At 38.9% G+C, this 19,689-nt stretch overlaps 1 protein-coding gene across 1 annotated transcript in view; it reads left to right on the top strand.

Annotated features, from left to right (window-relative positions):
* Positions 1-686: 686 nt before the first annotated feature.
* cntnap2a (contactin associated protein 2a) overlaps positions 687-19,689 on the top strand; it is a 269,259-nt gene continuing 250,256 nt past the window's right edge. Inside the window, 2 exon segments of the mRNA XM_055151264.1 lie at positions 687-743; positions 8,644-8,809. Coding sequence (XP_055007239.1) covers positions 687-743; positions 8,644-8,809 — 223 coding nt within the window.

Genomic DNA, 19,689 nt, shown 5'->3' on the forward strand with positions numbered 1-19,689 from the left:
GTTTTGATCTAGGCTTGATGTAGTCTTCAATCCCAGTTTAGTCTTAACTGTATAGTGGTGTATGGGGCTGTGTGAACCATTAAAGCCCTTCTATTTTATTAATAAATCATAGTTTACTGGTTATATTTTGACTACAAATGTATTTAAATCCATATAATTTACAGTATTGTTAATCATATAGTATAGTTCTCTGGAGTATTTAAATTAGAGTTAATCTGCTGTTCAACTGTTGCCTAGTTAAGTTACACTCAAGATTTCAATTAAATTAGACTATGAAACTCATTATTACTAATAGCTGCAGCAGAGGACAGGTGTTGACCTAAGTGTGGGCAAATGTCAGAGCTCACATGTCGCCAAAGCAAATGGCACCTTTCTTCCTCCAAATGACGATGGAGAATTAAACTGAAGTGCGTACTGCAATGAAAGCGACCAGAGCTGTTTATGCAGTAATATTAATGTCAAAATAAAAATGATTTAACTTTTTTATATATTTGTTTTATTCTTTTGTTTTGGAAGCTTATAATAAAACTGTAATTTTCCTGACTGGCTTTGCCCTCAGTATCTATCCTGGATTCCTAACTTCCTCTCCTCTCCTATATCTGCCTTTGAGTGTCTCCTTTCTTCTTCACTCTTTCACAGGCAATCCACTTCCTCCATAGCTCTTTTCAAGACATAATTACCCAAAGATGGAAGTGTGTGCCCGGCGAGGGGAGCGCCGCCATTTGAAGGCAGGCAGTGCAACGGTAAAAAAGTGAATAAAGTCGGAGATGAGAAAATGTTTTACAGTAAATTGGGAAGTGAACAGAAAATATGAGATATGAAAGGAGACAGTTAGAGTCAGTGTGGTTAACATCAGATCCACTGGAGGTGCTGAAAAATAGACACTATAGATCAGCACATTTCAATTTTTCACAATATAATCTGAGTTTTTTTTAAGTAAAATGATGAAGTGGACCTGATTTGCTTTATATAGAGTTGATAAATAAGATATTGAATTCCAAAAGTGTAACACGTATCACTTTTTTATTCACTTTATAGCTTGTGAGAGTAAAATACTTCTGTAGCCACAGCTGCCTTTTAGACAGACTGATGGAAATGAGGCTGAGAATCTGCACCATGTGCCCTTTCAACCACCATCAGTCGTACACATTCATACAGAGATAGGATGAGTACAGTGTCCCAAAAGATTTGAGTAGTCTATGCATTTTTATATTATCTAGCAATTTTTATTTTATTTTTTATAAAAAACATACAGCACATGTGTATGATCAGTTTTAAACCAAAGAACAAAAGATGTATTGGTTGAGATTTTGCAATTTTCTAAATTAATTAAGAAACCTTATCAGATCTCATGTCAGTGTTCAGTATGTGTCACTTAGAATCAAGATAAAACCATCAAGCTCAGCTTGTATTAAAACTGTACCAAACCAGAGACTTCACACGGTGGAGAATAATTACCTGGCTAGCCCAGATTATAATTTTGTGATAACATTGTTAACATCCCAAGTCCCTGAAACATTCGTTAATGATTGATATACAAACACAAACAGGTCTTCACTCCAGCACCACAAACAAAGAGCTAACCACCGTAAGCCTCATTTTGTATTGCTTGGCCACGAGCAATGCTAATTCCTGTTAGAGCTGCCAGGTATTAGTGACACTCAGAACAATGTGAAATCCCTGTTAGCCAAACCCAGACACCACAGGGGCTCAGCTCAGCTGGAGTTTCCATTAGCCTGCAGTATATCCTCACATATATACACGCACACACATACACACATACGCACATACGCACATCTACACATCTACACACATATACATAGACAGACAAAAGACCTGTGCTTTGGGTGGAGGGCTCTCTGGCTCAGCCCCCTGATTCCCATTAACCTGTGGGAGCCCCGGCGTGGCGGGGACAGAGAGCCCTCATTTGTCAGCCTGCCGAGGGTCCTGGAACTGAAGGTCGTTAGCAAATAGAGTTCACCTCTAATTACTGCTGGACTTCCCTTAGCATGAGAGGCCATAATAGAGCATGCATTATATATAGCTGCCTATGTGTGTTAATGGGGAGCCATAGGAGGACAATGTGCAGTGGTGTGAGAGCCAGCTAGTTAAAGTGTCTTAGTCATTGTATAGAAAACATGCACCAGCTCGGGATGCCATAGCTTTTTTATCGCTACCAAGGACATTTTCACAACAAGTTGACAGGTTTTATGTTAATAGAACAAGCATTTACCCCTCAACTAGATGATCTCAACTGTATTTTGGCTGACCCTACTTCAACTACCCCCCACTGACCACTGGTGGCACTGGTTTGTGGGTGGACAAGTGACAATATTTAATCCTCATTTTGGTGTGTGGTGTGTGAGCCAGATTGTGAATAATAGGGCTGAATAATTTTTGGGGAAAAAAGCTCTATTTCCAATTTATTTCTCAACATCAAAATTCTAAACATGTCCAGGAGCATCAACAACAGAGAAGACTGAAATATGAACTGATAAACTAATACAAGAATCACATGCATTTCAGAACAAATTTTGAAATGCATATAATAAAAAAGAAGCAATGCAGAAATTTTAGGTAAAATAACATATTTTGAGAAAGAAAATTATATTTATGGGCATGTATAGTACTCATACCTAATTTTACTACATTTTTGGCACACACCTGGTCATGTTAAAGGTGCTTTGTGTAACTTTTCTGGTGGAGAGTCTGTCAAATGTATGTGTGTGTGTGTGTGTGTTTGTTTTTTTTTCATGGACATGTTATTGCTTTGTCTGGAATGTTTCTCAGTATAGCATCAAACATTTCTATCATCACAGAGTCCAAACCAGATCAAGTTACTGGTCAGATCTGTGGAGAGGCAACCCCACTCAGAGTCAGAAGGCCAGTTTTTTCTTGGTATTTTTGAGCTATAAAACCATCTGTAATTGAATAGATGTAATGTAGAGCTGTTTAATGTCATACTGTAGAACATTCCAGGCAGAGCAATGACATACCCAGGGAAACAAGCAGGTGACCGACCGAAACCAAAAAGTTACCACCTTTAAGAAACAAAAAAGAAAATTACAAAAACAACACATTTTGAACTATTCTAAAGGATGCCACACACTACAGTATTTTTCAGTCTTAAACAATTTTTAAACGTGTGACAAAAAGCGCACACCATAGTCATGAGGAGAATCATATGAGATTTTAAATCTTTGATCGCAAAGACTGCTACTGGACATGACTCAGGCTATAAAGTTAAGAGCGCAGCTTGCGACAGCTGTTTCCTGTCTAGAGTAAAACTACTCACTTTGAGACTCTTAAGTGTTCAATAGATCAGCGCATTGTACTTCGAGTTTAGATACAGGTCAAAACTGAGTTATTATTATTTGTGAAAAGTGGTGTAATACTTCAGATACATTTAAATGCACTGAAGGTGTGCGATAAAGTACACAGAACATAGAGTCACTATCAGTAATCTGCAACTTCATCCCAATTTGTGCACTGCATGGGTGTAAAGAGACACATGAGGAACTACTCTCACCTTTTTACTTTTAAAGAACACTTCAGATTGAGTAATTAGCACTGTTTTGTGGACTGGGTGTCATTATTTGTGGAGGACAAATTCTGTGGATAATATGAATGAGGTGCTGCGTTTAAATGTACATCTTTACAAGAGGTGAGTAATAACGTCTTTTAGTCATTGTTTTCGCTATTTCTTGAGTTTGTATCTTGTGCCTCTGTGTCCGTCACTCCTCTGCCCCTGACGCTCTGTTTTATTTGGTGTTATCGTATTGTTGCTGATGTTTGGTGGTTACGATCTGACAGAGCAGCTCAGAGTCACACTGACACCGCACACGAGGAGCACAGCAGCTTCAAAATCACACATGAAGACACAAAGTTGGGTCACGCTTCTCCGAACTCGGGGAGAAGCAAATCGGGTAAATTCTTCTGTAGTGTGTGGCAGCCTTAATGTGACTAGGTCCGTATTGTGATCTTAGGATTTTCAGTGTGTGTTGCCAGTTTTTGCCAATTTTTAGTGGCCAATGACTCTCCAAACTTTTAAAAGCTTATCATCCCTTGAACTGTCCCACTACAGAGCAGAGCATGTGGCTGGAATAGGCAATATTGATTATGGAATTACAGAGGCAATCATACTCGTTGTGCCCTTCACACCGTAAGTCCCCTCTTCTACTGTCCCAGAGTCAGAGGAGAGGACACAAGTGGCACCTGTAACTCCTTTTAATCGCCTACACCAATGTTTAACCCCTCTAATCACTGCACCAGGACATAATATTTAACTTTATTATGATTTATGAAATGGATACGAGGGCCTCAACAGCACTTGTGAGAATTCAGTATTATTCTCAAGGACACTTTAGCAGGCGAGCTGATTGAGAATGTGGCATAATGGGCAAAATGGATGACTGGTGGTTTTGATGGTGCTGGAACTACTGGGAAAATCCAAGTCTGTTTTTCATGTTTTGCATCAAGTTGAAGGATTTTGCACAGAGATCCGCCGCACGCTGTGTTCTGAGCACTTGTATGCATCATCCCCTCTCTCTGTTTGTGTTCCAGTGTCATTCAGGACATATTGTGCAGCTCACAGAGGCAGAGTTTAAGGCTGACAAAACAGTGGAGTCAGTGGAGGGATGAGTGTTATGGGCTTGGGTTGCCAGATTGGTTGTAAATCATCTTTATGAGAATGCAGAAGGGCACAGTAAAGATCATGAGTTTGCAAGCATTTCCATAATGATTCTATAATGATTCATTCGGATATTAGAATGAAGTCGGAGTAGAGCACCAAAAAGTCGTTATATTTGCTCATTATCTGTTGTTTTTAAAGGCACACTATGTGACTTTTTTGAGGCGGGGTTCACAGCTTGCTTGTCTCTATGTAAATTTTATAGCTTTGCCTGAAATGTCCCACAGTGTGACATTAAACTGATCTATCTTATCATTTCTCAAAAATACCTAAGGTGAATTCTTACTGTGCCAGGTGCCATCTGCTTGTCTCCATGGAGAAAGATTTGCTTAAAGGTGCACTGTGTAACTTTTCTGGTAGAAGGTCCGCCACCTGCTTGTCTCCATAGAGATATTAATGTTTTGCCTTGATTATTCTACTGTATGGAAATAACTATGGCAACCACAATGAAGACAGATTATTATTAGTCATATCTATGGAGAAGCAAGCCTGCATATGCTAAGAACTCATGTTTTAAGGTATTTTTGAGCTATCCAACACCTGTGATTGAACAAATGCAAGGGAGATATGTGTAATGCCTTACTGTGGAACTTTCCAGGCAAAGAAATAATGGACCCTCCATCTTAGAAGTTACATAGTGCACCCTTACTGCCATACTATGGACCATTCCAGGCAAAGCAGTAACATCTCTATTGAGACAAACAACTGGCTGACCCTCCACCAAAAAAAGTTACATAGTTTACCTTTAAGTATTTCAAGAATTCAATTTTCATATTTCTTTAATTAGATTATACATAATGGTGTGTTGGTTGCAATTTCTATCACAGTAAAAGTATGGTAAAGTAAAAGCATAAATGAAAATAGCATGATAACTAAAAATGATCAGTTATTATTCATAAAAAGTAGCCACAGTTGTTATTCTTTTTTATTTAATCTAATCCAGGCGATTACCAGGAAACAGTATTTTCTTGGTAATAATTATATGATGCAGGACTACAAAATGCTACCTTCAATACCTTATTACTCAAAAGAAAATCTGACTTCTCATTAGCTGTGTTTGCCCTTTTCTATGTTGTAATTTACACACAACAATTTAATTAATTATGAGTGAAAATGGTCCTAATAAAATACAGTTTCATTATATAATTTCATTATAGAGGCCTGCTCACCAATACTGTACACTATCTACAGTGGCGTACTGCAGCTGTTTCTCAGTGGCACTAGTTACTCTGTTTATGATGTACCAAAGACAATTTCACACATGGGGTCTCCCGCTACATTTGCAAATAACACAACGCATAGCTGTGATATGTGGAGTAGAGATGCTGTTTGTTTATACCTGCAAATAAGGAAGGCATATGCGTGTGTGCAAGATGATAGGAGAACATAGAATACTTGGACTCTTTACCTATAATTCCTAGTATACTGAAATAGTGTTGCTAATTAAATCAAATCTTTGGATAAGAACAGATTGCGTGCTCTGTGGTCCATATTACTAATGTTAAATGGCTAAACCTTTACCTGTCCGTGGAGATTATGAGGCCAAATGCATTTACTTACCTCAGACCATCACTTAATTGGAATCCAGTAGTTTAATTGAGGGTATATGCAGGTAAAGATTATCTATCCATTTCACTTTCATCTCATGATGGACTGTGCTTATCAAAGTAATTACAGCTGCCAGTGAAAGGCGTCCACACATTGCTCCAACGGCATTTCTCAAGGAGGATCCTGTGGAACGAAGCTTATGTGTGTGTTTATGCCTCTGTTTTGTCTTCCCGTTAACCACAAATTGGTCGTATTAATCCAAATAAATTAAAAATGTAATTCCCTTATTTCTGTATATTAATTGCAGTTTTGCATTTTAAACCTCCATTGCACTGTATACATTTGTCTGTATAATGTTATAGGACCCAAGCTGTAGTTCTGTAATACCAACAGTAGTGCTATATAAATACTGCTGTACACACGTAAACATTATAATCAGCTTAAAGTTCTTCCACCTCTGTTCCATTTTACAGTTTGCTATATTCAATTATATGCCCATATCCTCTGTCCGCATCATTATCGCTCTGACTTACCTTATGCGCTTCCCAAAATCTATACATTATTATTGATCCTGCTCTAAGTATAAACTTGGCAGCTTCGACCTCAGCGTTCTTTTACCTATTCAGTGACGCACCTCCTGTGAACTTAAAAACCCTCTTCATGTGGCCTTTATACTTCATATTCTTATTATCCTCATCTGTACAAGGCTCCACTGTTAATACAGATTTTGATATGACAATGTTAGTGAAAAATGGTAATTTTAAACACAAAAAAAATAATTATTTATTATTATGATCTGATTCTTATATAAATCCAGACCATATAAAACTATTTGCAAAAGTTGTTGATACATAATGATTAGTATTTAGGCTATTTCTTTTTTTTTAACACTACTACCACAGTCTTTAAACTAAACAGCAATACCAAGGTTTAATTTTCCGTTTTACTGCACATCACTGGCCTAATTACAATCACATGCTTAAAGTTATTGGCTCACATTAGGACGTACCAACACTCGTGCTTGTTATTGAAATAATCAATAGTGGACCAGCGCTCCCTTAGACACCTGTACAGGCACTGGCCAATAAACCTGGCTCCTCAGTCCTCCTCTGTTTGCTCCTCTGATGGTATTTTAATGGGCTTGGAAATGAAGGCATTCCCACCTGAGGAAGCCGAGGAAAGACCACAGTGTATTGTTATGAGCTGCAGGTTTTCATTCACTGCAGTGAAACACAGGACCTCCATACTCGTTCTTCTTTTCTCCCAATATTAGCTCCAAAAACAATATTATTTACCCTGATCTCTCCCTGGGCTGGATTTGCTTAGCTGTTTACTTTCAGCACATATTGGGTTGTGACTGGGGAAGGCATGGTATGTATGACCGTCGGTGCAAAAAAAAAAAAAAGTAAAGTGAGATGCAGGATAATGAATTATTTAAATCATGTAAAAAAAAAAAAAATGGACAAAAGTTAACTACTCCCTCCAGGCAAATATAAGGCAATGTCCACCGGCAATTTGACCAGAAGCTGGTTGGATGAATTGCAAAATGTCCCATCCATCAATTTTCTTCCATTTATCCGGGGCCGGGTTTCGGGGGCAGCAATCTAAGCAGAGACCTTTGCCCCAGACACTTGCGAGGGGCCTCCTTCCAGTGGGGCATACCAGAAACATTTCTCCAGGAAGCATCCAGAATGATACCACCTCACCTGGCTCCTCTCAATGTGGATAAGTAGCTGCTCTCGTCTGAGCTCCTCCAGTGTGGCTGAGCTCCTCACCCTATCTCTAAGGAAGCATCCAGCCACTCTGCAGAGGAAACTCATTTTGGCCCGTTTGTATCCACAATCTTGTCCTTTCAGTTATTACCCAAAGCTCATGACCATAGGTGAGGGTAGGAATGTAGATTTTCTGGTAAACTGGTAAAACCAATTACACCAATTCGCCTGTCAATCTCATTCTCCATCCTACCCTCACTCTTGAACAAGACCTTGAGATACTTGAACTCCTCCACTTGTGGCAGGGCCTCTCCACCCACCTGCAGAGGGCAAACCACCTTTTTCCAGTCATGAACCATGGCCTCGGATTTGGAGGAGCTGATCCTCATCCTAGCCACTTCACACTCAGCTGCAAACCGCCCCAGTGCATGCTGTAGGTCCTAGATCGATGGAGCCATCAGGACAACATCATCAGCAAACAGCAGAGATGACATCCTGTGATCCCCAAACAGGACCCTCTCGGGCCCCTGGCTACACCTAGAAATTATGTCCATAAGCTCCGGTGACAAAGTGCATGTTGGTGGAGTCCAACACGCACTGGGACATGGTAGAATGCCTTCTCCAGGTGCATAAAGGCTCCCACGAGGCTTGATAGGACTCCTTCTTCAGCCTGACGGCATTCCTTACTTCCAGGGTCCACCACCAGGTTTGGACACTGCCCTCGTGACAGGCACCACAGACCTTACGACCACAGCTATGAGCGACCATACTGACAATAGAGGCCGAGAACATAACCCACTCGGACGCTATGTCCCCAGCCTCCCTCGGGATCTGGGAGAAGCTCTCCTGGAGGTGCCAGGTCTTTCTGGCTTCCTCCTCCACCAGTGCACTCAACTCACCACCAGGTGGAGATCAGTTCACTTGAGTGTCCAAGACACCTGACTGTAGGTCAGATGACACGACAATAAAGTCAATCATCGACCTCTGGCCTAGGGTGTCCTGGTGCCACATGCCCTGATGGGCACCCTTGTGCTTGAACATGGTGTTCATTATGGACAAGCTGTGACTACCACAAAATACCGCTTGGGTTCAGAGGCCATACCTCTCCAGGTTGTCACTCTCATTGCCAACGTGGGCAGTGACCAGAAAGATCAGTTTTGTCATATTTTTTATTTTTGTTTCAGTCACTGTATTGTTGGTTGATTCAGTTATTGCAGTTATTACAGTATGGAAATTGGTATCAGAACTGGGAAAGCTGTATTGGTACATCCTTAATATATACTGCACTGTGTATTGTGTAACTTTTTTGGTGGAGGATACGCCACATTTCTTTTCTTTAGGCATATGGTATTGCTTTGCTTGCTATGTTCCACAGTATGACATTAAAAGTCTATTCAGCTTTTGTGTCATTAGAGGTGATTTTATTATTCATAAATACCTTTAAATACCTCTCCATCAAACTGATCGGTACCTGCCTAGATTAGTTTAATGCCTTACTGTGAAACATTCCAGGCTGATCAGTTAAGGTCATCTACATGGAGACTACCATGTGGTGTACCCTATCCAAGAAATGTTAAGCAGTGCACCTTTAATGCTCATACTTGCTGGATATAGGCTCTAGCAACCTCTCACAATATGCATAGACATGTTTGTTATAGTTTAGAGTAATCTAAAATAGACCTATTATCAGTTTTGGACGCCTATACTACCACTGAATGATTTGTTCTGATGTGCTGGCAGTTTCTTTAGTTGGAAAGTCTTCATTGTAATTTTTCATCTGGTGGTGCTGATGCTGAGCGCTGGGTGCAGTCCAGCCCGCACTGACACAACCTGCTGACTGGGTAAATGTCTCCTAATTCCATGAAACTTACTTAAATGGTGTGAAAATCGTGCCCTCTAGGATTATTGAGCTCTCCCTCTCCCAATCATGTATCTTTTTTTTTTTTTTCCAACTTTCCCTTATTTTTCTGTCCCAAATATGAGCCAGAGACATCATGGACTGTACTGAATCATTTACTAATCATTTACTGGAGAACACTGAGAGGCAAGAAAGCTAACCACTTTCACTGTCCTTTCCTGTTGGCTATTTTTGTAACTTGTAACCAGTCTCATAAAGATACATAAATGAGAGTTGTGTTTGTAAGGACACCTGGCTGAAAAGCTATGATGAATTTCCGTTGCTACTAGCTTGGGTTAAAACAAGAAAGCCAAATGGAACAAAACATGTTGTCAGAGCTTGGAATAATCTGTTTTATTTCTAAGAAAAAACCTTGAAATTGAACTTGGCTATCAATCTAGAAAAAGACAGTAGGGTGGTGCAAGAGATGACAGCCAATCACAGTGCCTCGGGGCTGCAGACAGGGGATAAATGCTGAAGGAAGGGTGCTCAGGAGGTTGTTGCTTAGAGACAAGTGGAGCAGAGCTTTCCTCAGACAGTGACAGAACAATATGGGACGAAAGGTGAATATGCTAGTTCATGTAAGTCTTTAATAAAGACCTATAACGTTTTCAGAATTACATTTTGAAATAATATTCAACACATATACTGTATTTTCAGTCTAATGTCAAACTGTAAAAGTTGCAGTAAAAAAATTCTGACCCAAGATCAAAGATGCCAAGATGTTAACTCTCATTGCTATTCCATTCTCTCTCTGTGTTGGAATTGATAAAAACAAAAAACGCATACAACAAGGTGTTCCTCTTTTTTCTTCTTGTTGAGGTGGTGGCCCTGCTCCACACAAAATGTCTTGTTTTTATTTATTCCAACTTTTTGCGTTAAAAATACTTTTTCGTGACCGATTTTTTTCACCACCAAAGAAGGTGTTCATTGTGTTCATTGTGATCCATGGTTTGAAAGTGGACCTCCATAGATTAGCATGGACAGAGAGAATCAGTTATCCAGAGCAGACCTTTAATTACTGTATAAATAATAGATGAAACTACACAGAGACTAAAGGATTTATCGAGCTGGCCTGACTTACTCCATGTTCCAGTGCCAATGCGAGTACAGGCCCATAACATGCTCGCTCACAGGAATAGATAATACAAGTACTGCCAGATTTTTCTTAAGCATGGGGAACTTGGATGGGACAAAGAAAGCACATTTGCTTCTTTAATTTCTTTCTGTTATGTAAAAGTAGTCACATTGTCACTTGTCAAACTTGTGAAAAGTGGCGTCTGGTATTTAAAGAAAAAATGTTCTGAACAAATGACAGCCAGTACAATGACTTCAATTTTGCTTTTTACTATTTTGAAGTATGAATTTTTAATTACTGCTTTTCATTTTCTTTCTCTTATTTATGTTGGAGTCGCATTTGGCTAGCCTATGTGGGAAACTCTCTACGTCCCTTTAAGCGAGCTAAACCTACATTTGTACAGCTGTATGCAGTTGAAAAGTACAGTTTACCAATGTATTTTGAAAGGCCTAAACTAGGTGAAAATGATAATGTTAAAACTACTAAATAGTTGCATTCACTGATAATGTAAAAACGTATGGTAAATATTGTAAATGTTTTGTCTTCACCCCAAACCTCATTATGCGCTCGATCTGTGCTCACTTTGGCTCAGGGCTCCGGGGCTGTTCACAGAAATTGTTTGGTGAAGCTTCCAAGACATGAAATCATTCCAAACTCAAAGCTGCAGAGCTGAGAGGCCAAGGGAGGGAGGAGGGCTATGGGAGGTCTGGGGGGTGTGAGGAGGTACAGGGAGGGGAGGGCGTGGGTCATAGGGATATTAGGGAAATGTTTGTAAATCTCCATCAGGAAATAGTCTGAGGGAACTATTTCAGCCCCAGCATTAAACGTGCGCTATGTAACTTTTTCTACTTTCTCATCTGCTTGTTTCCATGATATTGCTGTTTTTACTTTCCCTGTAATGTTTCACAGTATGGCATTAAACATGTCTATCTCAAATGCGAAAAGCTGGTGGCACAACCGGGTTGAGTCACAGGTCAAATCTGTGAAGAGGCAATCCCTGCTCACTAATTTGTGAAATGAATAATACTAGGTGAGTTTATTGCTATACTGTGGAACAATATTGGCAAAACTATAACATTTCCACAGAGACGAGCGATTTGCAAATAAAAGTTCCATACTACACCTTTAAAAAACTAAAGAGGAATATGAGTTATTCTTTGTGACTTGTAGAAACACCAAAGATTTAGTATTTTACATAACAATGTTTTGTACTTCAACGTTTTGACACAGTGAAGGGAGTTAACATATTTTAATTTTTCATTTTGTTCTATTCTGTTGGAAAACTCCTGCATTTTTACATTTGCCAAGCGTAATTTTGAGCCCTTTTTTACATTTAAACAAATTGGCCCCATGCCTAACAAGAGTAATGACCATTTTTAATTCCCACTGGCGTATTGTGCAAATGCAAATTGAACAGGCTCCCACCCTGAGCTGCTGGATATTGTTATGCTCCACACATGGTCCTCTATTTCATGGCACCAGGCAGTGGAAGCCATGTGTACAAAGGTGCATAATGAGACTGTTAGTGAATTTACAGTAGAAGCACAACTGGGAGCACACTGATAGACACAAGAGTCTGAGGAATACCTTGTGAATAAGAATGTTTACAGTTTCAGACAGTATTTTCTCATCTAAAACAAGCCAGCGAGAAGGGCAAAGAGTTGTAAACAAGTGCTTTGGTGACAACACGGTGTTTACATGGGCCTACCTGATAAAGTCTGGAGCAATAGACTTCTGTATTCAGCGCTGTGCTACATGTGCTGCTTTGAGATCTATGTGGCGGTGAATCTCTCTTATCAGAACAACCAGAGTGACTGCTGTTTTATCAACCGGGCTCAAACCATTTATTACTGTGTGTCTGTATCCTGTCCTGCTGTCCTGTTTTTGTCTGATTTGGAAATTGGATTTACAGTGTGGATTTTTTACTAAAATAAGCGATTAATACAATATAGTTAATTCTATACATTAAGATTTACATGCATGATGCCAAGTTACAGTATATTATTTGAAATGAGTGATATATCAGTAACAGTATAGACAGTAACAGCATATCTGTGCTCTGTACTGATATAATATGTAGATTTTTTTCCCATTGCCCCATTCTTTGTGCCCTTTTTGAACAGACTAATGGCTAAAAATGGAAATGGAAGAGTTATATGCTTGTATGTTTACACAAACTTGTATCAAATAATTTTATATCTCTGTAAAATATATTTTGTTATTATTTTTACAAAATGAAAAGTGAATCTGTGATCTTTACTTTAACTTAAGATAAATTTGTGGGTCTCTATAGATTTAAAAGCAAAAATATCAGTATCGGCAAACATTGGTTATAGACCATAGCAACAGCAAAATATCAGATATTTGTATCAGCTCAGAAAACCCATATCAGCCCGTCCCTAAATATTATTATATGTGTCGAGAAATTGATAAGATAACTTAATAATGTTTTGTATTAAAATGCACTAAAACTCCTTTCCTACTATGATCAATTTTAGCTTGGCATAATTTGGCATTATCTTAGCTCCAACTCAGATTGAAAATTTCAATTAAAATTTGCATCTTAACAAAAATGGATTACAAAACACCAATGCAATTTGATTGAAAAATGGCAAGACATTTTAAGTATTCATTTTTGAATAAGAACTGATAATTTTCAATAGCTGTCAGTTTTGCATTTGGGTATCAACCCGCCCATATCTAACTCACAACAGACTCTCCCGTTCCACATTCAAAGCTAGTTTTGTCTCAGATTAGTTGTTCCACGTCTGGATGTCATGTTACTTTTTGCCATTCTTCTCTCATTTCCAAGCTAAGACACTGGAAAATGTTTACACCCGCCATCTGCAATGCCAATTAGAGGAGCTTTTACTATTCTGTGCAACATCTGTTAATTTGTGTCCTATACTTCTTTGCACAGCCCACCAGGGACCAACTGTCACACTACTCCAGGTGTATTCACTAACATGTATCCAATTAGGCAGCAGCCATTTGACCCTTGATTAAAACCCCATTCCAGTGACCCTCTGAACAGCGCAGTGCTTCAGATGATTTCCCAAACATTTGTATCCCGGTATTACAGATGCATTAGCGGGCCGGGCGCGCAGCTGGGACTTTGTTGTGGCAGTTGTTTGGTGCAGAACTCTTCAGTGGCATGAGATCGCTGTGTGGAATTTTAATTTTCCTCCACAGGCCTGATATTTTATTGCCAAAGGTGAAGCCAGGGTGTTTTAAGGCAAGTGCAGGGCTGAATACTGCGGTATGGATTCTGTCTATGAAGTATTGTTGTACAGATAGAAGTTGAAGGAAGTATGTGAGCGATATATTTTTTACCTTTACTTTATTATTTTGAACCTTTATTATTTTGACCTGAGAGAGTGGCAGCAGGTCACAGTAGCTTCCAGTATTTTGTTATTTTTGCTGCTAAATTTATTATTACCATTTATATTTTTGCTCTTTGGTATTATAATATATTGTGATTTGTGAGCTATTGTGCCCAAATAATTCCCCTTGTGGATCAATAAAGTGTGTCTAAGTCTAAATGATAATACTCTTGCATCACTACACTTTCATCTTTCAACCTCAAATTTGGTTTAAAAAAAACTTGGGAAACTTTGGGAAAGAGTTTCTTGTGCCTTTGTTATTTAAACAGCTACTTCTTCTGGTGGAGGATTCACCATTTGCTTGTCTCCAGTGAGATGTTATTGCTTTGTCTAGAATTTTCCACAGGGTTCTATTAAATGTATTTGTCTCTGTAGAGCCGAGCAGGTGATCTCTCCAAGTCGGGTCTATGGAGAGGAGACTAAACTTATATTATGAGTGCATGTTTTCCCAGGTATTTTTTAGCAATAAAAACAACTGTAATGGAGTTATAATAATGTGGATCAATCCAGGCAAAGCAATAACATCTCCATCATGACAAGTCGGTGGTTACATAATGCGCAGATTTATTCTTTTAATTATTTTCCGCAAGTTGACAATTCAATCCTCGCTCTTAAAAGTTCATATACTGTTGCTGTGTTCGTGACCAAAACTATTACATACATACTTAAGTATGTATTAGTAAAACTTTTATCATTGTGTCTTTTTGGACAAGGCAGGTTATTTTCTATCCATCCTGATAACCTTGCAGTACTTTTTTATTCACTGACAACTTTACTGACAATACCTAACAACTTGAGGCAGGTACATTTTATTATAACGATTCTGCGGACTTAAAGGCATTACATCGGCCTTGCTATTATTGGCTCCACATTCACAGAGCTTGCAGTGCCTTGGCAACAAAGAGCAAAGTTGTACTGTATATTAAATATGCAGTATTTGGCTGCCTTTGCTACTCCCCCTTCATACATACAGAGTACATACTGAATACAGATGACATGTACCTTTTCAGCCTTATACCGCTATTCTCCAAATCCTCCTGAAAATCTCTCTAGGACACAAGTACTCCAACCAAAATCTGGATGGAGATGGAGCAAATGAAGTTTATAAATATTGCATTGGGCTTGGGGTCACTGGAGAGACAAGGTACTCCTGCAAAACACTGTTAAGTTTGGCTCTGCTTCTCCACCTGCACTGACTCTTTCTACTGTAAAACAATAGTGTGCCAGTTAAAGGTGCACTGTGTAACTTTACTGGGGAAGTAACTTGTCTCCATGGAGATGTTATTGATTTTATTACCTAAAAATACCTAGAAAATGGTAAGTGACCTGACCACTTCTCTCTCTCTGCTTTGATATGTTTAATGCCGTACTGTGGGGCATTACAGGCAAAGCAATAACATCCCCATGGAGACAAGCAGGTGGCACGCTCCTAGAAAAGTGACATATCGCACCTTTAACGTTGTGTGTATAGTTCTGTTATTCCAAAGAGCCACATTATCTCAGTGCTAACTAATATAATTTGCACTGTAAAAGCTTGAGACAGTAAACCTGCTGTTTGCCTAATTATTTTAAACACTATGAAAATGTATAAAGAAATCTGTAGACTAGTATAATTAAACATACTAATTATTGTTTCTGAGAGAATACAAAAAACCTTATTGGATTTCCAGTCTCCCATAAAACATGCAGTTCTAATTCTTTTTAAAAGCTATACCAAAACTCATGAGCTTGTACATGCTGGATCAAATAAACAAAATAAATGAAAACGCTGCAGTTTGATTTCTCCTGTCCAAACCCAGCGTCGTGGATCTTGACTTGGTCCGGTGGTGTGGAGAGGTGCTCTGCTCCTCTTGCATCTGTGGCACTTTGACAGCCCGTGTGCTGCGTTCATGACTGGAGTCTAGAAAAAGCCCCCAAGTCCCCAAACTTCAGTCTTCAGTGTTATGGAGTGGACCGCCTTGACAACGCCATGACAATGCCTTGACAACATGAGACTTCTGAACATGCTGCTATGACAGGGCCTCCAACCGCATTGTTTTATATTCTTGTAACATTACAGAAACAATGCTTGTCACTATCAGTATTGTTTGCTGTGTTATAGAGTGGGAGACTACAGTGTAATTATTTGCACAGTGGTTTGAAGTTCCATTTCTGTCTTAGCTCTGGGATGTGTAAAGCTCTGACAACAGTACTGATCATGCATAACTTTATTTTGGGTGATGTATATCTAGTAGTGACTAGTGGGTGTAATATTAGACAGGAAAGGAACTGTTTTCATTGAGTTTGGAATAAGGGCCAATTTGTGATGGCATTCGGTCAGCACATCTACAAAACTTAACGGGCCTGTACCCCATTTTCAACTATGAGTCACAAACAATATGACTGGATTAAATTGTCTTTTCCTGGCAGTTGCTTCTTTATAGTTCCCATCTAACAAAATGTGTTTTAGAATGCATAGGGAAGTAGGCCTGTCAAGATAACATAATGGGATGCATGATAAATTCAAAAACAATTGCAGATTTTGAAATGTAATAATCAAAACTATGGTAATTATGAATGACAAACTTACACTGACATAATGTAACACCTGATCATATGGATGTCTCTATTAGGGATGTAACAATAACCGAAATATCATGCTATTGTATCGTCAAAGTTCTCACAATAATATCGTTAACCGTCACAATATATCGAATTACAAGTCTCTTTGCTTAAATTAAGAGTTATGGTGCAGCAATAGACAGCGGGAACTACATAGACCATGATCCTTTGCTCCATTTCAGTGCAGACTACATGAAGAAATAACAGTTCTAATCACGTTTAAGTCCTTATTCTTAAGTCTTGTCAAAGCGTTTTAAGAGGAAAAAGTAGCATATTAACAGTTTTGTTAGCCTTCACAAAATATCACAATTAATATTGTACCGTGAGATGTATATAGTGAAAATATCGTACAGAGAGATTTGGATATTGTTACATTCTGAATCATGAGCCACACCAGCATATTGTGAGCTTTCCCACGATATTGCAATAAATATCGTACTGTGTTGTTCATAACATGATATTGTATCGTGAGACTTGGATATCATTACAGCCCTAGTCTCTATGGTTGCCAGATATTACATTTGGTATTTTCCCATATCCTGCTTATTTGAATTCTAACCCAAAAAGGCCACTATAAGAATCATATTTTGTTTGCTTCGTACTCCTTTTTCTTACCTCTTCATCTTATCTCTTTCTTCCTCTGTCTGCTTCTCTCTGTTTCTCTTATCAGCTTGTGTAAAACCATCTGTCCCCGCTCCCCAGTGAAAAGGATGACATTTGCTCTTGGATATTGTAGTCACTTTTTGCCCTCAAGTACCTGAACATACAAGCAGACATGGGCAAACAGCAGATGCGTCACTGTCACTCTACCCAAGCGTGTTTGTTTTCATTCATGTGGAAGCTGCAGTTTACATGAGACATTAAGCGTGTGTGTGCGGTGTTAGCAATATCTATCCATGCATGTAACACGCTTAGCTCTGTAATTAGATTAGATTTCAACAGTAATGACCACTGGCTAAAGATGCAGCCACACAGATGCAGTACAGTAATAGATGCCAATACAGAATGCTGGCAATTCTGAAATATTTTACCTACACTGTGCACTATGTAACATGCCTAGTCAAGCATCACTTGTTTGTCTCCATGGAGATCATGTCAATTCGACCGGAAAGTTTAAGTACGGCATTAAAGTTATCTTCATGGAGGCTCAGATCTGTGGAGACGTATTAGGGCTGTGCCAAAAATCCAGACATTGATAGATCCAAACTTTGGTCCATCTTGATGATAAGACAAGAGCATTTTAATCAGTTGTGCGCATGTTTTTAGGCTTAATATACAAATATATAAATGTGGATTTCTCTTGAATTATTGCTCCTATCAACACAAAATAAAAACTGTAGTTGATTCCAGAGGTCCACCTGCAGGGGTGTCAAACTGGGGAGTAAAGGGTTCTGTTTATCCAGGGCCCAGTGAGACAAGGGGTGCGTCACAAAGACTTCTAATATGCATTGTTCATAAACTGGCGTGTTGTGTGGGCCAGCCAAGATTATTTGAACCTGGGGCCCAGAAATTGGCGCTACACCTTTGTCCACCTGTCTTTGTTTTCAATAAGATGAAAGGAAATCAAATCAATATGGGGGAAAAAAATGTTTATTCATTTTTGTTTGTTTTTTTCATATCGCCCCGCCCTTGCATGCATGTTTTGTGTGAGTACATGCATAGATAGATCAGGTTAATGCCATACTGTAAAACATTTTCCAGGCAAAGCAAAATCATCTCCATGGAGACAGGAAAGATGGCATACTCTCTAGAAAAGTTTACATGCTACAGCTTTAATCTAAGGTAAATGACTCACTACACTGCTCCCAAGCCTGGAGTATTTGAGGATTCTAATAGGAGAGACAACTGGTGTACAGCTAAAACATAAAAAAGTTTAGATGCAAATTGTCTGCTGATGATGTATTGATAGTGAAGTCACACAAATATGTTTTTCTTATAAGACCATTTCCCCAAACCATTAAGAACTTAACTGCAGAAAAACTCCCTTCTCATCATCTGTGAACTATACATCATCCAAGTCTATTACTATTGTTGCTAAAGCAGAATTCCTTAAGGGCCGAAATAACCAAGGAAAACGGACATGGTGGAGATTTATTGCTTGTAATTTCAAAGCTGAAGCCAAACACAGATTGCAAGACTGCTTTTAAAAGTCCACCCATTTAGGAAGGTGCTGGGGCATCTGATATATTGTACTGCTAACTCTATGGTCTTTTCATTAAGATTTCTTGTAGTCCAACATTCTTGATATACGTCCATGTCAAATTTATAAGCCTGGACGCATTCTCTTTTACGACAGCACTTAAACTAGTTTGATGGAGGCTGTTATAGTTTAGCCCTTCAGTTTTACTCAGTCGTTTCATCTGTCAACACAGGGCTCAAGGCGTCCAGCAAACTCAAGACAAGCTAGATGAATGTAAACCATTTGTTGTTATTGTCTTTTTTAAACAAAATCTATTTGTTGAGTGAGCAAAATAATGTAGTCCCTGAGAAGAAAAAAACATTCAAAATGTCTGCCTTAAAGAGGGGGTATTGAGGTGTAAGGTTAGGCTTGATTGTCTCTGTAGGAACATGCATTTTTATATTGAACAGACTCTCCTTTCTACAGACCTGACCTGTGACATGGTCTTGTAGCTCCACTTGCTTTTCTCCTTGAAAAGAGATTAGTTTAATGCCAGAAGAACATTCTTGTCATAGCAGTAACATCTCCATGGGGACATACAGGTTGTGGACCAGAAAAGTTAGACGGTGCACCTTTAATGACAAATGTGCACTGATGTTTA

The sequence above is a fragment of the Boleophthalmus pectinirostris genome, unplaced genomic scaffold (genome assembly GCF_026225935.1).
Source record: "Boleophthalmus pectinirostris isolate CB_2022bp ecotype Guang Dong unplaced genomic scaffold, ASM2622593v1 HiC_scaffold_15, whole genome shotgun sequence".
Taxonomy (NCBI): Eukaryota; Metazoa; Chordata; class Actinopteri; order Gobiiformes; family Gobiidae; genus Boleophthalmus; species Boleophthalmus pectinirostris.